Genomic DNA, 24,025 nt, shown 5'->3' with positions numbered 1-24,025 from the left:
GCATGTTTTGTACATATGGAAATAGTCACAGATTTATGTAAACACATGAGTGAAAATACACGCCATGGTAGTCTTCATTTTCATACATTGCCTTGAATACATTGATTGCAATGACCTATAAATTACAATAATTGGACATACCTTATTAATTGACTGGAAATGACCCATAGGGAACAATATAAAATTAATTCTTATATACTAGCTGTAGCTGTAATGATTTTTTTGATGGTATATACATTCTCAATAAGGTTATGGAAAGAGCTATAAATTAGCGAATTTGTAAAATAAAATAAATCAATAGATTCCCACATATAAAGCAGGCTGAGCGCAGAGTGGCATGTGATCTGAACTCCTAAGCTGCTGTCCCCACCAGTGACATGCCCTGCAGGGTAGGTAGCAGAAGTATATTGGGAAATTGTTAGTTAGGAATAGTTAGGACAGATGAAAGGGAGTCAAATTAGTAGTGGAATAGTCTTTTAAGTACTGTATATTTAGTAATTGTTAAAAATCAAGCAGAAATACAGGTGCATCTCAATAAATTAGAATATCATCAAAAAGTTAATTTATTTCAGTAATTCAATACAAAAAGGGAAATGCATATATTATATAGAGTCATTACACACAGAGGGATCTATTTCAAGTGTTTATTTCTGTTAATGTTGATGATTATGGCTTACAGCCAATGAAAGCCCAAAAGTCATTATATCAGAAAATTAGAATATTATATAAGACCAACTGAAAAAATGATTTTAAACTCAGAAATGTTGGCTCCTACTGAAAAATCTGTACAGTAAATGCCTCAATACTTGGTCGGGGCTCCTTTTGCATGAATTACTGCATCAATGCGACGTGTCATGGAGGCGATCAGCCTGTGGCAGTGCTGAGGTGCTATGGAAGCCCAGGTTGCTTTGATAGAAATCTTCAGCTTGTCTGCATTGTTGGGTCTGGTGTCTCTTGACAATACTGCATAGATTCTCTATGGGGTTTAGGTCAGGCGAGTTTGCTGGCCAATCAAGCACAGTGATACTGTGGTTATTAAATCAGGTATTGGTACTTTTGGCAATGTGAACAAGTGCCAAGTCCTGCTGGAAAATGACATGTCCATCTCCAAAAAGCTTGTCAGCAGAGGGAAGCATGATGTGCTCTAAAATGTCCTGGTAGACGGCTGCACTGACTTTGGTCTTGATAAAACACAGTGGAGCTACACCAGCAGATGACACGGCTCCCCAAACCATCACTGATTGTGGAAACTTCACACTAGACCTCAAGCAACTTGGATTTTGGCCTCTCCACTCTTCCTCCAGACTCTGGGACCTTGATTTCCACATGAAATGCAACATTTACTTTCATCTGAAAACAACACCTTGGACCACTGAGCAACAGTCCAGTTCTCATTTTCCTTGGCTCAGGTAAGACGCTTCAGGCGTTGTCTATTGGTCAAGAGTGGCTTGACACAAAGAACGCGACACTTGTAGCCCATGTCCTGGATACGTCTGTGTGTGGTGATTCTTGAAGCACTGACTCCAGCAGCAGTCCACTCCTTGTGAATCTCCCCAAAATTTTTGAATGGCCTTTTCTTAACAATCCAATTAAGGTTGTGGATATCCCGGTTGGTTGTGCACCTTTTTCTACCACACTTTTTCCTTCCATTCAACTTTTAATTAATATGCTTGTATACAGCTCTCTGTGAACAGCCAACTTCTTTAGCAATGACCTTTTGTGGTTTACTCTCCTTGTGGAGTTCATCAATGACTGCCTTCTGGACATCTGTCAAGTCAGCAGTCTTCCCCATGATTGTGTAGCCTACCGAACCAGACTAAGGGACCATTTTAAACGCTTAGGAAGCCTTTGCAGGTGTTTTGTGGTAATTATTCTAATTTTCTGAGATAATGATGTTTGAGTTTTCATTAGCTGTAAGCCATAATCATCAACATTAACAGAAATAAACACTTAAAATAGATCCCTCTGTGTGTAATGATTCTATATAATATACAGTTAGGTCCAGAAATATTTGGACAGTGACACAATTTTCGCGAGTTGGGCTCTGCAGAATTCAAGTACAGATTGTAACGTTTAATTTGAAGGTTTGAACAAAAATATCTGATAGAAATTGTAGGAATTGTACACATTTCTTTACAAACACTCCACATTTTAGGAGGTCAATAGTAATTGGACAAATAAACCAAACCCAAACAAAATATTTTTATTTTCAATATTTTGTTGTGAATCCTTTGGAGGCAATCACTGCCTTAAGTCTGGAACCCATGGACATCACCAAACGCTGGGTTTCCTCCTTCTTAATGCTTTGCCAGGCCTTTACAGCCGCAGCCTTCAGGTCTTGCTTGTTTGTGGGTCTTTCCGTCTTAAGTCTGGATTTGAGCAAGTGAAATGCATGCTCAATTGGGTTAAGATCTGGTGATTGACTTGGCCATTGCAGAATGTTCCACTTTTTTGCACTCATGAACTCCTGGGTAGCTTTGGCTGTATGCTTGGGGTCATTGTCCATCTGTACTATGAAGCGCCGTCCGATCAACTTTGCGGCATTTGGCTGAATCTGGGCTGAAAGTATATCCCGGTACACTTCAGAATTCATCCGGCTACTCTTGTCTGCTGTTATGTCATCAATAAACACAAGTGACCCAGTGCCATTGAAAGCCATGCATGCCCATGCCATCACGTTGCCTCCACCATGTCTTACAGAGGATGTGGTGTGCCTTGGATCATGTGCCGTTCCCTTTCTTCTCCAAACTTTTTTCTTCCCATCATTCTGGTACAGGTTGATCTTTGTCTCATCTGTCCATAGAATACTTTTCCAGAACTGAGCTGGCTTCATGAGGTGTTTTTCAGCAAATTTAACTCTGGCCTGTCTATTTTTGGAATTGATGAATGGTTTGCATCTAGATGTGAACCCTTTGTATTTACTTTCATGGAGTCTTCTCTTTACTGTTGACTTAGAGACAGATACACCTACTTCACTGAGAGTGTTCTGGACTTCAGTTGATGTTGTGAACAGGTTCTTCTTCACCAAAGAAAGTATGAGGCGATCATCCACCACTGTTGTCATCCGTGGACGCCCAGGCCTTTTTGAGTTCCCAAGCTCACCAGTCAATTCCTTTTTTCTGAGAATGTACCCGACTGTTGATTTTGCTACTCCAAGCATGTCTGCTATCTCTCTGATGGATTTTTTCTTTTTTTTCAGCCTCAGGATGTTCTGCTTCACCTCAATTGAGAGTTCCTTAGACCGCATGTTGTCTGGTCACAGCAACAGCTTCCAAATGCAAAACCACACACCTGTAATCAACCCCAGACCTTTTAACTACTTCATTGATTACAGGTTAATGAGGGAGACGCCTTCAGAGTTAATTGCAGCCCTTAGAGTCCCTTGTCCAATTACTTTTGGTCCCTTGAAAAAGAGGAGGCTATGCATTACAGAGCTATGATTCCTAAACCCTTTCTCCGATTTGGATGTGAAAACTCTCATATTGCAGCTGGGAGTGTGCACTTTCAGCCCATATTATATATATAATTGTATTTCTGAACATGTTTTTGTAAACAGCTAAAATAACAAAACTTGTGTCACTGTCCAAATATTTCTGGACCTAACTGTATAGGAATAGATCCCTCTGTGTGTAATAACTCTATATAATATATGCATTTCCCTTTTTGTATTGAATTACTGAAATAAATTAACCCTAGAACGCATACCTGGGGCCTCGCAGGCCTGCTAGGTTACTTGTTTTCTATTGTAGATTTTTTTTTTATCTCCTTTACATAGATATAAATGAATGGCTACAGAAAAAAAAATTGAATATAGTAATATCTCCAAAAAGAGATTGCTAACTGTGAGCAACAGGGCATTTCTTTGACGATGCATTTAGGATCTTGCAATTTTGACAAAATTTTGCCGTGATCTAATAACGCACAGAATGTGCAATTTAAGCATAGTTATAATGTGATTCTCGTTGAAATGGTCTCCAGTATTACATTTGGGAATTTAAAGAAAATACATTAAAGATTTGTCCTCATTTACATCAATTACAGAGAGAAATACATATGAAAAGGGATGTTATGTTACACTGCATAATAAAAAAAAACTTTATTGAAGATATGAGTGTGTTAATTGTGTTTAAGCCCAGTGTTAAAGATCGGCTTTCCATGCAAAACTGCTGGAATCGCTAGATAGGATACCTTTAGAATACCACTCCAGTATTTTGTTTTTAGTGCTGGAGTGGCGCCATGAAATGCAAGTTCACTGCCCCAGTCTTATACTCAGTCATCAGCATTTTCACCTTTTTTCAGTGCCACTCCAGTCCTGTAGCACCATCTTGTGCCTGTAACCTCTAACTGGAGGTTAGAAGTTACATCACAAGCTCTTAATGTAAGTCTATGAGAGCCAGAACAAGGCCAAAACGAGGCTCTCATAGACTTGTATTGAGTTGTACACCCCATGAAACACTGGAGCTGCCGGCGGGTCACAAAGTACCAGAGATCGACAGGAGCGATGTTGGAAACAGATGAAGATGACGGCATGTGAGTATAAGACAGGGGCAAGGGACTTATGGGTGCTTTAGACGCTGCGACATCGCTAACGATATATCGTCGGGGTCACGTCGTTAGTGACGCACATCCGACATCGTTAGCGACATCGCAGCATGTGACACTAAGGAGCGACGATCAACGATCACAAAAACGTCAAAAATCGTTGATCGTTGACACGACGCTCCTTTTCATAATATCATTGGTGGTGCATGCCGCTGGTTGTTCCTCGTTTCTGCGGCAGCACACATCGCTATGTGTGACACCGCAGGAAAGACGAACATCTCCTTACCAGTCTCCACCGGCAATGAGGAAGGAAGGAGGTGGGCCGCTCATCTCCGCCCCTCCTCTGCTTTTGGACGGCTGCCGTGTGAAAGGAGGCGGTTCGCCGGCCTCAGCGATGTCACAGGGAAGGTAAGTCCGTGTGACGGGTGTTAGCGATATTGTGCGCCACGGGCAGCGATTTGCCCGTGACACACAACCGACGGGGGCAGGTACGCTCGCTAGCGATATCGGTACCGATATTGCAGCGTGTAAAGTACCCTTTAGAGTTAAAGCACCACTCCTGCATGGAAATAAAAAAAATAAATAAATAGCTGGAGTGGTGGTTTAAAGGAACATTTACTGTATTTTTTGAGCAGCATCATAAATGGTTTTAACCTAGCATGTGACGCTGCCATAGTCCATAACAGTTAAGTGATGGATCTCTGCATTAAGGAATCTACATTCCCCCCCCAAAGAGCACTTGTAATAATTTTATATGCAAGTTTAGGCTTACTTTAATGTAGGGCAGGTGAGTATAAGTTTAAACACCTCTACTGGAGTGGTGCGGTCAGCAGATTTACAGGGTCAAAACCGCTGATAGACTCCATTTAAATACCACTGAAATAATTGAGATTCTTGAGCCAAGGTTCTGTAGGTTTTGTAGTATTAGGACAGTCCTAATGGTGCTAGTGCACAATTGTACTTGGGGCTGCCATCACCTGGAAAGCCAAATATAGGTGGCCTGGGGGCCAAAGATGACTCCTGGTATACGACATGAATACATTTACAATTTTATTCAATTGCCTTAAATTGGCTGCCAGAGTATAGGCTAGAAGCCAGCATCAGCTAAGCTTAATAGCTGAGATCATTCAAAACAGGTGGACGTGTCACCTCTGATGTATCCTGTCCTCTCATTATATCTGCGCTTGTGTTTGAAGAAGTTGTCTGCTTTTGATATGCTAAGGACTGGTTTACTGAGCAATGTGTTACATCAGTTCCCAGTGATCTTATTAGAATTCCAAAGAAGACTTTCTTCTTACTTCAATTGTATCCTAGTTTAGTTTCTTATGCATTTACAAATCTGGAAATTTTTGCTTAGCTGTAGCCATGAAGACCGAACTATCGGTGTCTACATCGTGTACAGAAATACATTGAGAAGCAATACTACCTGCATCTACATAATTTACAGAGTAAAAACAAAGAGGCAGTACTACCTGTGCCTACGTTATTTACAAAGGGAAACAAGGAGGCAGTACTACCTGTGCCTACATTATTTACAAAGGGAAACAGGGAGGCTGTACTATATGTGACTGCATAATTTACAAAGAGAAATATGGAGATTTTACTGTCTGTGCCGAAAGTCATTTATTAAAGGAAACAAGGAGATAGTGTGACGCCCTGGACTAGCCAGGTAGTCACATACATACCAACACACACACCCCCCACCCTAGGCAGCAACAACAGTCAATCAAAAATCCTTATTGCCTCCCTCCAGGGTCTGATGTCCACACCAGGTGGGGCAGAGCCAGGCAGTTGGCCCCACCCACCGAGGAGTTCACAGGCCTGGAGGCGGGAAAAGTGACAGTTTAGTGTTGGAGGTGGAAGTGAGAGGAGTAAACACTTGAGGTGTCTGGGTCGGAGCCCAGGCACTGACAGCAAGGTTGGCAGACGGTGGTGGCCGTCTGCAGGAGTTGGTGGAACTCCACAGAGCCGTAAGGACCGGGGTCGGGCGTCGGCCCGCCGGTACCGGACCGGGGAACGGAGTGCAGCTAAGCACACAGGCAGGGCCATCAGACCCCGACTAGGCTTGGAGCCGCCGTCAATAGTCAAATCCGAATGTGACAGGAACCCCAGGGGTTTCCTAACAACCAAGTCCTGATTGAAGGCAACAGTCCACCCAGAGAGGATATACAGCCACCGCCACAGGCTAGAGATCCAAGGGCCAGCGCCTGTGGGCAAAACGGCTCCTACAGCACTTATACGCCGGGGAGCGGGCTACCGGTGGGCAACCACAGGAGTCAAGAATATCTTCACAGGTGCAGGGGAAAGACAGCCACCATCAGCCGTCCGGGGAGAGCACAACAACAACACTGCAGCCGGCTGTGGGACTCGTCCATCTGGCCGTTCTTGGTTTACCAACGACTCTGTCAGTGATTGTCTGAGTGAGTACACCATTGCCGTCCGGAACCGCGCCGCGCAGTCCCTGCACCCCAGCCATGCGGCCTCCCCGTTACACCACCAGGCCCCGGGATCACCAACCCCCCTACCCACGGAGGAGACAACATCCTAGCTGCACCCTACCATCTGTCCCGGGATCCCCGTTACCAGCAGCGGTGGTGCCATCATCACCACGTCCCGTGGGTGGCGTCACGAACAATCTCCCTAAACATACCACCCCCCTTTTCACTCACGGGTGAGAAGCGCTGCTCGAGTCCCCGGGTCCGGTCCACCACTCGAGCAGCAGCAGCAGAAGCCCCGGACCCGAGCATGGCGAGCGCGTCCCCTCCGCCCGCGACAATAGTACTATGTGAGCCTACATCATTTACTAAAAGAGAGAAGCAATACTATCTGTGCCTTCATCATATACAGAATCAAGCAGAGAGGCAGTACTAACTGCATCTATATTATTTACAGAGAAAAACAAGGATGTGGTATTATTTGTACCTAAATAATTTACAGAGGCAAACAAGGTGGCGGTACTATCTATATGTACATTATTTACCGAGGGAAACAGGGAGACAGCACTATCTGCATCTACATTATTTACAGAGAACAAACAAAGATGCTGTATTATCTCTGCCTAAATTATTTACAGAGGGAAACAGGGAAGCAGTACTATCTATGCATACATTATTTACAGAGGGAAACAGGTAGGCAGTACTATCTACATTATTTACAGAGAAAAACAAGGATGTTGTATTATTTGTACCTAAATAATTTACAGAGGAACACAGGAAGGCAGTACTATCTATGCATACATTATTTACAGAGGGAAACAAGGAGGCAGTACTATCTGCATCTACATTATCTACAGTGAAAAACAAGGTTGAACAAGGATGCTGTATTATCTCTGCCTAAATTATTTACAGAGGGAAGCAGGAAGGCAGTATTATTTATGCATACATTATTTACAGAGAGCAGTGCTGTTTATGCCTACATAACTTACAGAGATACTGTATTGTCTGTGTCTACATTATTTTGAGAAGCAAAAATGGAGGTATAACTACAGTATGTGAGCCTACATTGTGCTTACATCAATTCTATCAATTATAGAGATAAAAAATGAGACTGCACTACTACCTTTACATACACTGACAAGCAAAAAGGTAACAATGTTTTGAACTTTTTATTTTCAGGCTCCATATCTCACCATCCATTACAGCTTCGATCGTGAGATTATTTTCATTTTGCAAACAATCATCTTTGCTATCTCATATATAAATTTGACTTGCAACTATTTAGTATATGATTAGTTATGCTGATTCTTGTCACGTGACTGTATTGTTATTGTTTTGCTCCAGTTGCGTGAAAAATATATTTGTTCCTATATACTACAAATTACAACCTGTTCTCACATTCCCTATTAGCTCAGTGTATTAGGTTGATTCCTAAGTGAAAGGTCACTGGTTGAAATGAAAGAGCAGATATGAAAATGATCTTTCAAGAAAAGAGAAACCGTATCATAAAGCATCGATAGCGGTCTCTCGGCCAAGAAAATTGCCAAACTGCATCATGTGAGTGCCATGACATTTGGAAGAATATGAAATGAAGGCCGTCCTTTCATTTAAAAGCAAAAGGTGGACGTCCAGGCAAAATATTGGAGTCAACAAGTCTGGTCATTACAAGGTCTATCAGTTCTGGCTTACAAACCCGGCAGTGGAGGTGGCTTGTATGCTTCATAATAGGGAGATCACAGACATCCATACAAGCACCATTACACAAGTCTAGAATGGTGGCCCAATATAAGGTGAAGAAGTTTCAACTTCAATATCATCATAAGAAGCACCGAATCAAGATTGCATAAAAGTAGGAAAAGTGGACAGTAGAAGATTGGAAATGGGTGATTTGGAGCGATGAGATCAAAGTCAATAGACTAGGCTCTGATGGGTGCAAATGGGTCTGGAAGAAACACGGGAAAAAGGGGCTAACGGATCGAGAAATTAAAGGAACTGTCAAGTTCGGAGGAGGAAGCCTGATGATATGCAGTTGTTTCACAGCCAAATGCGTTTGATACTTGACCAAAATCCAAGGTGGTCCCAATGCTGCGCTTTAAGTGAGTATCTTACAAGATATGTTACTTTGCATTCTATGCTCGAATACTGTGGCTATGAAGAGGAAAACATAGTGACCTGAAGCATACGTTGAGATTGTGAAGAAATGGTTCAATGACCGTGAAGTAGAGGTGCTGGATTGGCCCCCACATTCCCCAAACCTTAACCCAATAGAACACTTGTGGTTGAAGTTTAAGAAAAAGCTGTATACATACCCAAGTGATTAGACTAGTATGCACCAATATTGAGAACATGTAGAAGAGACCTGGAGTTAGATTTTGGTAGAGTCCTGCTTGAATCTGATCGAGAGCATGGCCAGAAAGATTCAGGGAATGTTGGAAGCCAAAGGTGGATTTACAAAATACTAACAGAATTAGAAAAATTTAAATTTTAGATTTTTAAGAGCAAAACAGTAACAATGCAATGACATGACAAGAATCTGTATAACTAATCATATGCTAAATAGTTGCCAAACTTATGTATGATGATGTTCTTTAAAAATGAAGGTAGTCTCACGCTCAAAGCTGTAGTGAATAGGAGATATGGAGCCTGAAAGTCAAATGTTCAAAACATTGTTACCCTTTTTCTCATCAGTGTACATGATTACCAGGAAAAAAGAAAGCTTGTTCTAGCTGTGCCACATTATTTACAGAGGGAAACAGGGGGCAGTACTATGTATGCCTACATCATTTACAGAGAAAACAGGAAGACCGTTCAATATGTGCCTACATAATTTATGGAGGGTGGCAGTACTATTTGTGCCTTTATCATTTAAATAGAGAAACCAGGAGATTGTATTATCTGTGCCTAGGTCAATTACATAAAGAAACAGGGAGGTTGTTCTCTTTGCCTACACCATTTACAGGTAGAAACAGGGAGGCAGTACTATCTGTGCTTATATAATTTACTGAAAGCAACCAAGAGACAGTACTATCTGTGTCTGTATTATTTTAATAAGATGATATTACATTGAAGTAAGAGGTTGGGATCACTTTGCTGTCACTTGGGCTTTTTATGTAACTGCCAAAGCTATTCTGCGTATATTATTGAAAAAAAAGTGATAATGAAATGTGGATGGGGCAGAATAAAATGTACAGAGAAAATTTGGTCCTCACTTCTTTAATATATTGTTTATTTTTCCACATTTAGATCAACTTGACATTGTTTCTATGGCTGAAACAACCATGACACCAGATGAAATTGAACTTGAAATGACAAAAATCCAGCGGCTTCGAGAAGTGTTGGTCAGAAGGGAATCAGAACTAAAGTTCATGTGAGTTTTTTGTTTCTTTGCAATGCCATAGGGCATTGTTTGCGTACAAAGCTTTTAGGCTAAGTTCACATTTCCGTTGATTTGTATCAGTCACATGCGTCGCTTGACGCATGTGACTGATGCGCTGTTCAACGCTGTACAACGGATGACAAAGAACAGAATTCTTTGTCGGATTCCGTTGTGTGCGGGGGGCGGAGTTCGGGGGCAGAGCCGAGCGGGGGGCGGGGCCAGGCGCTGAGGATGTCAGTGGAAGTGCTGCGGTCTGCATGGCTGGGGACAGGTGAGTGTATCTGTGAGTGAGTGAGTGTGTGTATGTGCATGTATGTATGTATGTATGTATGTATGTGTGTGTGTGCACATGCAAAGTGCGGGAGGGGGTGGAGCCGAGCAGGGGGCGGGGCCAGACGAGGGTGTCAGTGGCAGTGCTTGTCTGCATGGCTGGGGACAGGTGTGTGTGTGTGTGTGTGTGTGCATACATGTGCGGAGTGCGGGAGGGGGCGGGGCCGAGCGGGGAAGTGTCGGCCTCCCTGCACACGTAACCAGCCTAAATATCGGGTAACAGCAAAGCACCCGATGTTTACCTTGGTTACCCGATATTTACCTTGGTTACGGGCCTACACCGCTTAGCGCTGGCTCCTTGCACCGTAACCAGGGTAAATATCGGGTAACCAACCAAAGCTGGTGACGTGTGCAGGGAGCCAGAGAGCATGCGCAGCGAAATCCGACGGATCTCGCTGCTCAAAAAACGTTACATGCTGCGTTCCCCCCGCCCGGCGGTCAGTCGTTCCACGACTGATCAGTCGGGCGGAGGGTGCAACGCAGCATCATCAGTCACAATCCGCTGCTCATACAAGTCTATGGGAGCAGCGGAATCCGCTAAACGGATTCCGCTGTTTACAAGAGCAGCGGATTGTGACTGATAGATTTTAGCGGAAATGTGAACTTAGCCTTATATGTTGAGATTTGCATAAGAAAAGGGATTTTTTTATATGTTAATTATTTGAAAGCACACTGTTTGTTATGCAGACTGCTATATATGGATAAAGTATATAAAATAAACTCATTATGTATTAGTATCAATAATTGCATTTGAGAATAAACTCGACTGCGTGCAGATGAGATTCTCCATAATAAAATTTGTAGGTGGGGACAACCCTTATGTATCAGGATGGGGGACATATATACCAGGATGGGGACATATATACCAGGAAGGGACCCAGGATAGGGACATACAGTGAAACCAGAAGTTTACATACACTATCTAAAAAGACACATCTGCATGTTTTTTTACTATCTGACATGAAATCAGAATAAACCTTTCCCGTTTTAGGTTACGAAAATTATTTATATTTGCCAAATGCCAGAATAATGAGAGAGAGAATGTTTATGGCATTTTTGTTTCCTTTCTGCAAAGTCAAAAGCTTACATACATTTCATTAGTATTTGGTATCATTGCCCTTAAACTGTATGACTTGGGTCAAACGTTTTGGATCTCCTTCCACAAGCTTCTCACAATAGTTGGTAGGAATTTGGGCCCATTCCTTCTGACAAAACTGATGTGACTAAGCCATGTTTGTAAGTCGCCTTGCTCACACCTGCCTTTTCAGCTTTGCCCATAAATTCTCAATACGCTTGAGAGCAGGGCTTTGTGATGGCCACTCCAAAACATTGACTTTGTAATCCTTAAGCCAGTTTTGTAACCAGTTTGGCAGTATGCTTTGGGTCATTGTCCATTTGGAATACCCATTTCCGCCAAGCTTTAAGTTCCTGGCTGTTGTCTTGAGATGTTGCTTCATTATTGCCACAATCCTCTTTGCTCATGAGGCCATCTATTTTGTGTAGTGCACCTGTTCCTCCTGCAGCAAAAGAACCCCAAAACCTTATGCTGCTACCACCGTGTTTCACAGTTGGGATGGTGTTCTTAGGCTTCAAAGCATCTCCCTTTTTCCTCCAAACGTAACGATGGTCATTATGGCCAAACAGTTCAATTTTAGTTACGTCAGACCACAGGACGTCTCCAAAAATTAAGGTCTTTTCTCCTGTGTGCATTTACAAACATTAATCTGGCTTTTTATCTATCTTTCCGAGAAATGGCTTCTTCCTGGCAAAGTGGCCTTTCAGTCCATATTGATACAGTATTCGTTTCACTGTGGATAATAACACAATCTTACCACCTTCCACCAGCATCTTCACAAGGTCTTTTGCTTTTGTTCTTGGGTTGATATGCACATGTCTGACCAAATCATGTCTTCTTCCTGAGTAATGTGATGGCTGGACATTTCCATCTTGTTTGTACTTGCGTATAGTTATTTGTACAGATGAACGAGGCACCTTCAGGTATCTGGAAATTGCCCCCATGGATGAACCAGACTTGTGCAAGTCCACAATTCTCTTCCTTAGATCTTGGCTGATTTCTTTTGACTTTCCCATAATGCTTACAAAAAGAAGCAGTGTGTTTCAGGTGTGCATTAAAATACATCCACAGGTGTGTCTCTAATTAACTCAGATGTTCCCAATGATATCATCATCATCATCATCTGGGCTGTCCCATATTGTTTAAAGGTATAGTACTCTTAGTGTATGTAAACTTTAACTTTGCAGAAAGTAATAGAAATGCGTGAAATCATTCTCTCTCTTCTCTCTCTCCTCTCTCTCTTCTCTCTCTCTCTCTCCTCTCTCCTTTCTCTCTCTCCTCTCTCGCTCTCTCTGCTCTCTCTCTCACCTCTCTCGCTCTCTCTCTGCTCTCTCTCCTCTCTCTCTCTCTCCTCTCTCTCCTCTCTCTCTCCTCTCTCTCCTCTCTCTATCTCTCCTTTCTCTCTCTCTCTGCTCTCTCTCTTCTCTCTCTCCTCTCTCCTCTCTCCTCTCTCGCTCTCTCTCTCTGCTCTCTCTCCTCTCTCTCTCTCCTCTCTCTCCTCTCTCTATCTCTCCTTTCTCTCTCTCTCTGCTCTCTCTCTTCTCTCTCTCCTCTCTCTTCTCTCTCTCCTCTCTCTCTTCTCTCTCTCTCCTCTCTCTCCTCTCTCTCTATCCTCTCTCTCCTCTCTCTATCTCTCCTTTCTCTCTCTCTCTGCTCTCTCTCTTCTATCTCTCTCCTCTCTCTCTCTCTGCTCTCTCTCTTCTCTCTCTCTCTCTCCTCTCTCCTCTCTCTCTCTGCTCTCTCTTCTCTCTCCCTTTTCTCTCCTCTCTCTCTCTCTCCTCTCTCTTCTCTCCCTCCTCTCTCTCTCTCTCTCATATTCTTCTGGCATTTGGCAAATAGAAATAATTTTGGTTCCTAATTGACCTAAAATGGGAAAGGTTTATTCTGATTTCATGTCAGATAATGAGAAAAACATGCATGTCTTGTTAGATAGTGTATAGAAACTTCAGGTTTCAACTGTATACACTATAATGGGTGACGTATATACCATAATGGAGTTTAGGATGGGGGCATATAATGAATACCAGGATGGGGACATATATACCTGGAAGGGGCCCAGTATGGGGGATATTACTACATAATGAGGGGGAGAGAAACATGTTGGCTTTATAGTATCTAGAATGCTACAAGGGCCCATACATCTTACCAATATGCAGGGGGTCCAGGTCCTAATTTTTCATTGGACTCCAGTTACGCCACTGGACATATACTTTAAAATACTATATTTTGTGGGGTTATATATGAGAGAGGAGTGCGATCTGCTATACGTTTTGTTATTGGGGCCCTGAGATTTAGGTGTACCATTTATACAAAACAAAAAACAACTGGACAATGCCTTCAGTGGGTGTTGCAGGTAAGTTCCTCTCCTATATTGTGTATACACTAATACTGATCACATTACATTGTAAATACATTAAAGCGGTAATTCTGATTCTATTAGATACAGCGTTGGATTTATAGCCCAGTATTTACAAGCACGTATTACTGCAACTGTCAGCATTTCACTGATATATTGTACGTCCACTGTTATTGCCACAGTAATTATTCAGAACTTTTCCACAAACGTAAAATACATTTGTCAGACAAACTCTTTCCGAGTCAGTGAAAGATGAAGGGGTTTGATTAAAAATCCCGATGTCTGTCCTTTGAACAGATGCTAATATTAAATCCTTTTAAAATCGTGATGAAGATGGAAGTTGAATTACCATAGAAATGCTTTTGTCTTGCTGAATGACAGTCAGTATCACAGCTGGCTATGGCCACGCATGTACAGGAAGACACTTTCATATTGTCTGATCTTCATTATTTCAGGACATCAAAGATCTGATCTTCAGACAGATTCATCAAAAACACTGACAAAGTTGGACCCAAAAGTTTACATACACTATCTAAAAAGACACATCTGCATGTTTTTCTCACTATCTGACATGAAATAAAAATAAACCTTTCCTGTTTTAGGTCAATTAGGAACCAATTATTTATATTTGCCAAATGCCCGATTAATGAGAGAGAGAATGTTTTAAGGCATTTTTATTACTTTCTTCAAATTCAAAAGTTTACATGAGAACTATGCCTTTAAATATGGGACAGCCCATATGATGGTGTCATGTCTTTGGACGCTTCTGATAGGTTTATTGGCAACATCTGAGTTAATTAGAGACACACTTGTGGATGTATTTTAATGCACACCAGAAATATCTACAATGAAAATTTGCCAACATTGGTTTCATATTCAGAATTTTTTAAAGTATCTCTTTAAAGGGTCAGCACTTAGTACTGTGATTTTGCAGCACTGGGGATCTGGATTTGTTTCCAATAAAGGACAACATTTGGGTTGAGTTTCTTTGATTGATCCATATCCATTTGAGGTTTGTCCAGTACAAACCAAAACATAAAAGGTAATCTATCACCAGGTACCTGCATTTGAGAAAGCAGCATAATGTAGGGGCAGAGACCCTGATTCCAGTGATTTATCACTTACTTTGCTGCTTGATTAAAAACCATTTTCCCTGCTGCAAATCTACTAGTGCTCTGACTGCTGTGCTCTGTATAACCCCGCCCACATCCCTGATTGGCAGCTGTCTGTGTACACTGTGCATAGGCAGAAAGCAGCCAATCAGAGGTCAGATTCCAAAATACAAACTGAATGCATTATTAAATACTGTATATCTTCTGGACAGGATGAGGCTGGTGTGTTTATGTTAAAAATCCATGTCAGAATGACAATAAATTCCTTTTGGAAATTTTTCAACCTGTTTATTAACGAACATTTTATGAGTATGACTAGATCTGGAATATGTATATATATCGGTATTACATGGTGTATACACTATATGGAAGTATTATTCACACACATTGTTGCATTTTATCGTCATATATTTTGGTCACTGTTTCAAGGGGGAGGGGTGTGAGCACAATTCCCTTAAAAACAATTTTTAACTTTGCTGTCTAACCTAAAGCTAGTCCAGAATTTGTTGTAATATACAGTATGGCCCCGACTCCTCATTTGCGATTTTATTTAAAGAGAATCTATCACCAGGTTTTTGCATCTAATATGAGCACACCATAATGTAGAGGCAGAGATTCTGAATCCAGGCATCTATCACTTACTGCTTAGTGTAGTTTTGATAAAATCACAGTTTATTCAGTAGTAGATTATCATTAGAGGACTACTTGGTGTGCTGCAGGTAGTCCAGCATATTATGATCTCTGTATAACTGCTAGATCTACAACAGAGAAAACAGTGATTTTATCAAAATGACAGCAGACAGCTCAGTAAGTGACACATCACTGGAATCAGGGTCTCTGTCTCTATGTTATGCAAAATTCATCAAAATGGTATATGCCGTTCATGAATTTGGTGCAAAGTAGAAAAAAAAGGACTTTTTAATGTATTAAACTGATTTTGTGACTTTTGGCGCAAAAAAAGTCACAATTTGACACATAAAAGTAAAAAAATGCTTCTAATTGTGTTGTATTGAAAAATGGAACAGTGGGGTGACTGGAGTCAAATTGGGCCAAAGTTTGAGAGTTTTTAAAAAGTTACAATTGACGAATCAGGCAAAAACATTTGCAATCTCTAAACTCTGCCCACTAAGTGGAGAAAAAACAGGCACAAATATAATAAACTTCCATAAATGTTAAAAATAAAATAAAATAATGAATTGTGTGTATACCAAAAAAGGCACAAGATACCAAAATTAGAAAGAAAAACAGGTGCAAAGGCAATGATGAATCGGGGCCATTATGCCCTATTTAAATCAGGGTGGTCAACCGTCCAGAAATTCCTAGAAAGTATTCAAATTGTCTCAGGATGACTGCCCCTCGTCAGTGCAAAGTATGAGATCTGATCTGGCTGTATGAGAAGCTAAAGTGGGAACAATCATCCCAAAACACCGTGTCTGCAAATTGAGGTTCTGATCTGGCATAAATCCTAGGTCATATGACAAGGCTCGTAAAAGAGCCACTTTTGACTTTTAGGATTGCTACTTCCAATAGGTGGCGCTAGAGTTCGTAGACGTCCTCCCTGAAGAGACAATTCTAATATATCCCATAGGAGCATTGGAGCTATGAGACTCCTCAGCACTGACAGCCGCAATTGGTTTGTCAGTCTCCGCAAGGAGAAAAGTTCTCCCCTTAGACAGTCAGTAAAAATATTCCTCTTTTTACCCCTGGCTGTAAAAAAGAAAAGATTGTCATTAACCTTTTTGAAGCTGGAGAAGCTTTAATAGTCCCAATTCACCATGCTGGAGTGGAACACTCCTGATTCATGACAAGGTGCATGCTTTGATATGATACAATAGTCATGTCTATGTTTTAATGTCTTTATTTAATTCACTTTTTGCTATAATTGGCCTCTGATATACCCATCCTTTTCAATATCACCTCATACTACATGATTTAAGATTTTTGCCATATTGAGATCCAGATATTATGCCTAGATATATGCATTTATACACATATATATATACCGTATATATATATATATATATTATCTAATATATATTTATTTTACTTTTTATTTATTTATTATTATTATTATTGTTGGTGGATACACAACCACCTTTACCAGTGTTTCATATTTTGTTAATGATGAGATTCTATGTAGATAGAAGAGGGAAAAGGGGGTGGAGCTCTGTCTCTAGCTCCTCCCTCTAGCTCCTCCCTCTGCCTCTAGCGCTTCCCTCTGTCTCTAGCTCCTCTCTCTGCCTCTAGCCCCTCCCTTTGTCTCTAGCTTCTCTCTTTGCCTCTAGCTCCTCTCTCTGCCTCTAGCTCCTCCCTTTGCCTCTAGCTTCTCTCTCTGCCTCTAGCTCCTCCCTTTGCCTCTAGCTCCTCCCTCTGTCTTCAGCTCTTCTCTTTGCCTCTAGTTCCTCCCTTTGTCTCTAGCTCCACCCTTTGCCTCTAGCTCCTCTCTCTGCCTCTAGCTCCTCTCTCTGCCTCTAGCTCCTCTCTCTGCCTCTAGCTCCTCTCTCTGCCTCTAGCTCCTCCCTTTGCCTCTAGCTTCTCTCTCTGCCTCTAGCTCCTTCCTTTGCCTCTAGCTCCTCCCTCTGTCTTCAGCTCTTCTCTTTGCCTCTAGTTCCTCCCTTTTTCTCTAGCTCCACCCTTTGCCTCTAGCTCCTCCCTCTAGCGTGTCCTTTTGCCTCTAGCTCCTCCCTCTGCCTCTAGCTCCTCTCTGTGCCTCTAGCGCCTCCTTTTGCCTCTAGCTCCTCTCTCTGCCTCTAGCTCCTCTCTCTGCCTCTAGCTCCTCCCTTTGCCTCTAGCTCCTCCCTCTAGCGTGTCCTTTTGCCTCTAGCTCCTCCCTCTGCCTCTAGCTCCTCTCTGTGCCTCTAGCGCCTCCTTTTGCCTCTAGCTCCTCTCTCTGCCTCTAGCTCCTCTCTCTGCCTCTAGCTCCTCCCTTTGTCTCTAGCTCCTCTCTCTGCCTCTAGCTCCTCCTTTTGCCTTTAGCTCCTCTCTCTGCCTCTAGCTCCTCCCTTTGTCTCTAGCTTCTCTCTTTGCTTTTAGCTCCTCCTTCTACCAACATCTGCCATCACCTATCTCAGTAATGGGAAAGTCTTCACAGAATAACAGATTTTTCCTCAAAATTGAGAATTTTGATAATTACTGAACAATTCTGGCAGAGAAAGAAGCAGATTTGTCTGAAAACATATATTACAAATTTTCTTATTTTCATGTGTACTGTTGATTTATAGAATAAAAATTAAAATAACGGCTTCCCTTTAAACAATTCAGGACTTTAAGCAATTAAAAAGAAAATCAGTTTATACTCACACCATGCCATGGCAGCATTCCAGTGACGTCAGTGCCGCTGTGACTTGGATCAGATAAAGGCTGCTGCCAATGGACAACCCCATTAAAATCTTAATACATTTTAATAGCTCTCCAATATATCCATAAAAAATGTTGGCCATCTGAGATTTTTTGATAAGCTGTCCAAAAAAATAAAAAATCAAGTTGGCAACCTTGGTTTACATGCAGCCAGCTATAGCACAGATCAGGGTAGTTTCAAGAACAATGTCCTAGATGTAAATGAGGATTTAGATTTTCATATTTGGTCTGAGATCGCAGGCCGCAGCTGGTAACTTTTGGCCGCTTTCTTGTAATTTGCTTAAAGCATAAATCTCATTAGTAATGCCTTGTTAATTTTTATCAGTCTCTTTTGATAAATAAAAAAGGAAAAGCCAAAGAGGTTTTCAGGTGACAAATGTGACAAGATACAATAAGTTTTCGGCCTTTGACAGGCGATGTATGCTATCTATTTGTTTATGTCTTGGAAAAGAATTAACAATATACATTTTCAAAATTTAAGAAAATGCTCAAAATACAGAAATAAGAGCAAAACATAAAGCAAAGGAATAAAAACACATAAGTGAGTCGTCTACTGAGTAATTGAAAAGCTTATTTTTTTAAGTAAGGCATACGTTAATAATTGAAATAAAAAGAGAATTTGAAAGATCTGTACAAAGTGATATATTTTAATTCAATTCAATTATTTAAATTCTAAAATAATGACAAATTCTAACGTTTTTTGCTGGCAAAGTATTTAAAGGGAACCTGTCACCAGTTTTTTCCTTATTAAAACAAACATATCACCTTCTGCAGCTCCTGGGCTGCATTCTAGGAAGGTGCACCTTGTTGCTGGCCCCCCTTACAGACCCCTAAAAGAACTTTATAAAATCTTACCATTTCCTAAGCAAATGAGCTTGGTTGGCCAGATGGACAGGCTCTAATTCGGCTCCTATCTCCCCTCCTGCCGCTGTTCGCCGTCCGCCTGTCATGATTTACATAGATGACGCCGCCCCCATCATCATCCATGCTGCTGGAGTCTCGCGCAGGCGCATTTCGCTGTGCCCCTATCGCGGGGCTGAGCATAAAGTTTCCCACGCGCGAGCACCGGTGATGTAGTTGCGGAGGCGTGAGATTATGCGCGGTGCTGTGTATGACCTCACCAGCGTCATCCTCGTACCCGCCCATAATCTCACACCTGCGCAACTACATCACCAGCACTCGGGCGAGGGAAACTTTATGCTCAGCCTCGCGATAGGGGCACAGCGAAATGCGCCTGCGCAAAACTCCAGCAGCATGGATGATAACAGGGGCGGCGTCATCCTTGTATATCATGACTAGTGGACGGCAAACAGCAGCAGGAGGGGGGGACAGGAACCGGATTAGAGCCCGCCCATCTGGCCATCAAAATTCATTTGCATAGGAAACTAAGATTTTATATAGTTCGGGGTCTGCAAGGGGGGCCGGCAACAAGGTGCACCTTCATAGAATGCAGCCCAGGAGCTGCAGAAGGTGATATTTCTGGTTTAATAGGGAAAAAACTGGTGACAGGTTCCCTTTAATGTATTTTCCGGATTATAAGATGCACTTTTTTTCCCCCCAAAACTGGGGGTAACAGGGGGTGCCATCTTCCGGATATTGCTTACTGGGGTGGTGGAGTGGGGTCATAGGAGACAGGGTCGGCGATACTGAGGGCTCGGAAGAGCAGTGGAGCAGCTCAGGAGGGTCACAGGATGAGGTGTCTTGACGGCAGGTGCATTGATCTGACTGCGGGTTCCATTGAATAGTCCGCAGTTGACATGATGGACTTCTCTCATTACGCGGTTTACGGATATGATTAATATATTTTATATTTTGATAGATCGGACTTTTACAAACACACTTATATTAAATATGTGTATTTTGTAATTTTTTTTATTTCTTTATTTTTAATGTTGTAAAAGGGGAGTTATTTGAATTTGTATTTTTTTTTATATATATATTTTAACTAGATTTAATAGTCCACTAATAGTCCATTTGTAGTTTGACTTATACATACAGTAGCAGTATATCAGCATTGCTGTGTATAGCGAAAAGGGAGGGGTTAATCACAGTCTCCTATGAACGCCAGCCATGGACTTGTTTTCGCAGGAATAGTATGATGACAGACATAGGGGTCTTCATCGAACCTCTGGTTGTCATAACAACCCCTTGTTCTGTGGTCACGCCACGGCATGCAAGTCCCTTTCGAAGGCAGGGAAATGACTTATAATGGACATAGTATGTCATAGGTCATTAAGGGAGGGGTTTTTCACAGTCTCCTATGAACGACAGCCACGGACTGGTTTTCACAGGAATATTGTGATGGCAGACACAGGGGTCTTCATCACATCTCTGGTTGTCATAACAACCCATCGGTGTTCTGTGATCAAGTCACGGGAGCGCCGACGAGGGATCCGAATAACCTGCCTCCTGCCGAAGCACGTTAAATGCAATTGTCTGAGATTGAGCTGTTCCACCCACAGCTGTTGGAGGCAGAAGTTGGCTGATTAATTCAGCTCTCATCTGTCGACAAAGATGCGGGCTCAGCATGCAAGCCCCTTTCAAAGGTAAGGAAATGCTTATGACGGGCATAGTATATCATAAATCATTACGGGAGGGGTTAATCATGTTTCACAGTATAACTGGAACAGCAGCTGCAGGGAGAACATGAAGCTATATTATCCCTTGAGCCGCTCACTTTCACTGGATGCTGCATTGGGCTACACAGTGAGCGCACTGTAATCACTTTCCCTGTTAGGATGCAGTGTGCATGCTTGATGTAGGCTCCATTAATTTTAAAGTTGCTTGCTAATTTGCAATTTTAGGCATTTATGTAGTTGAGACAACCCCATTAAGTTACCTATTGTTTGCATGTTCCCCGGTGACTGATATTTGTAAACCCTTTTAACTATTTATATCAGGGATTCATACATATGTATTCCTTCCACGGTAAGTGATATGTAACAAACACATTCTGCAGTTTTAATGCTGAAGCAGGTTGTGAACAGACAGTACTGACAATTTCAAGCTCTCAAGGGAAAAGTGTCGGTTACACAAACTAACATTATCTTAGAATCTGCTGGGGAAGTTTACACCCAAATAAGAAGATCGGATTGAATATAATTTGCTGTTCGATGTTTAGCAGAGAAAATGATAAAAGGAAAAACATAGATAGAATTATATTCATTCGGTATAAATACTTTTAAGGTATTTATTTATTTTACATGCTTATATACTGTAGCGCCATGATATTCCACAGATATTAGCTCTGTTCCCATTATGACTCACTATCTAAATTGCCCATCAGTTTGTCTTTGGAGTGCGGTAGAAAACCCACGCAAACACAGGGAAAACATACAAAGACCCGGCAGATGTTGCCCTTGGTGGAATTTGAGCCTAGAACTAACTATGGGCAAAGCCAAACTGTAAGGTTCGAGGTCCGTCCCGGACACATAGTGCACTGACCCTGAACATGCACTTCTCAGGGAAAGTCTATGATACTGTTATGGATCAGCCACCTGTATTTAAAAAAAACAAAACCCAAAAAACGCAAAATGGGGATTAAAGCAGGACAATTATACTTAAGGGTGCTTTACACGCTGCGACATCACTAGCGATCGCACCCACCCCCGTTGTTTGTGCGTCACGGGCTGCCCGTGGCGAACAATATCGAAGGTACGCGTGACACACACTTACCTTCGTAGCGACGTCGCTGTGGGCGGCGAACAACCTCTTTTTTAAGGGGGAGGTCCGTGCGCCATCACAGCGACGTCACACTGCGGCCCGCCAATAGAAGCGGAGGGGCGGAGACCAGCCACATTAACAACACGCCCACCTCATTGCCGGAGGACGCAGGAACGCTGTTGTTCGTGATTCCCGGGGTGTCACACTTAGCGATGTGTGCTGCCTCAGGAACAACGAACAACCTGCATCCAGCACCAGCAACGATATTTTGGAAATGAACGACGTGTCAATGATCAACGATTAGGTGAGTATTTTTGATCGTTAGCGGACGCTCGTAGGTATCACACGCAACGACGTCGCTAACGAGGCTAGATGTGCATCACAAATTCCGTGACCCCCAACGATATTTCGTTAGCGATGTCGTTGCGTGTAAAGCGGCCTTTACTGAGTCTCAGTGCAGCTGTGACATTGCTTCCGGGTCTGCTCATTAAACCTCATGAATATTCACTGCTTCCCATGCCCACCCTCTATGACAGCGTCTGTGATTGGTTACAGTCAGAATGCCGGCATGATAGCATCTGTGATTGGTTGCCCTCTCATACTAGCTGTCTGGGTCCCTGAAGTGGAGTATAAAAATAAATAAATAATTGGAAAAAATTGTGTAGGGTCCCCCGTATTTTGCCATCCAGCGCAGAAAAAGAAAAAGCAGACAGATGGAGGCTGCAGCCCCCAGCTCTGTGCATTATCTTTGCTGTGTATGAAAATATGAGGGACTACATGCAGCTTCTTTTAATTATTTAAATAAAAAGTTTAAAAAGAATGTTGTGGGGTCCCTCCCCCAATTTACCCACCAAAGATAACGCAAACAGCTGGGGGCTGGTATGGTATTCTCAGGCTGGGGAGGCCCATGGATATTGGGCCCTCCCCAGCCTAAAAATAGTAGCCCGCAGGCTACCCCAGAATTGGTGCATCCATTTGATTAACTGGCTTGTCCTGATTGCCCTGGTGCAGTGGAAATTGGGGTAATATAAGGGTTTAATCACAGCGTGAATTTTTGGAAAATCTCAAATGCTGTCAGAGAAGGTAGGCAGGGGAAGTAGTGAATATTCATGAGATCTAGTGAGTGGACTTGGAAGCAGTGTGACAGCCACATGGAGACTCGGTAAGTATAATTGTCCTGCTTTAATCTCCATTTTGCTTATTTTTACGGCCCCCTAGCCTTTACTAAAACCATTTTATAATGTCTTCCCTTAGACCAGTCATGGCGAACCTTTTACAGGCCGAGTGCCCAAACTGTAGCCCTAAACCCAATTTTTTTTCCAAAGTGCCAACCAATCCTATTATGTAAATAATTAATTGTAACCTTACCTTTGCCGTCTTCTCTTCAGCAGGGGGCATCACGCTCATGCTTACCACACATTGAAGCTGAGCCCCTGCCCTTTCCAGCACAGCAGTTGGATTGATCTTTCTGGAAAAAATTGCAGCATATGAGACAGATATTTTAGCCTGGAATGCAATCAGATGTCACCCTGTAATCCACATCTACATTTCAAAGTCTGAACATCTTGAAATCCCATAAAGATGTACGAGTGGCTCCCCTCCCCATCATTGTGTAGTTCTGTCCCCTTCCTCGGCCACTTCCTGGTAAACATGTCCCCCATCCTGATATATATTTCCTACATTCTGGTATATTTGTCCCTATCACGGCCCCATCCTGGTAAATGTCCTCCATCCTGGTAAATGTTACCCATTCTGGCATGTTCCCCCATGCTGGTAAAT

General features: G+C 42.3%; 1 protein-coding gene across 1 annotated transcript in view; it reads left to right on the top strand.

The window, feature by feature from the left end:
- Positions 1–24,025, top strand: part of BMERB1 (bMERB domain containing 1) — a 251,038-nt gene that overhangs the window by 187,549 nt on the left and 39,464 nt on the right. The window contains exon 2 of the mRNA XM_075317971.1: positions 10,221–10,344. Coding sequence (XP_075174086.1) covers positions 10,221–10,344 — 124 coding nt within the window. The remainder of the gene's footprint in view (positions 1–10,220; positions 10,345–24,025) is intronic.

Source organism: Anomaloglossus baeobatrachus, chromosome 7 (genome assembly GCF_048569485.1).
Source record: "Anomaloglossus baeobatrachus isolate aAnoBae1 chromosome 7, aAnoBae1.hap1, whole genome shotgun sequence".
Taxonomy (NCBI): Eukaryota; Metazoa; Chordata; class Amphibia; order Anura; family Aromobatidae; genus Anomaloglossus; species Anomaloglossus baeobatrachus.
This window is presented reverse-complemented; position numbering and strand designations above follow the sequence as displayed.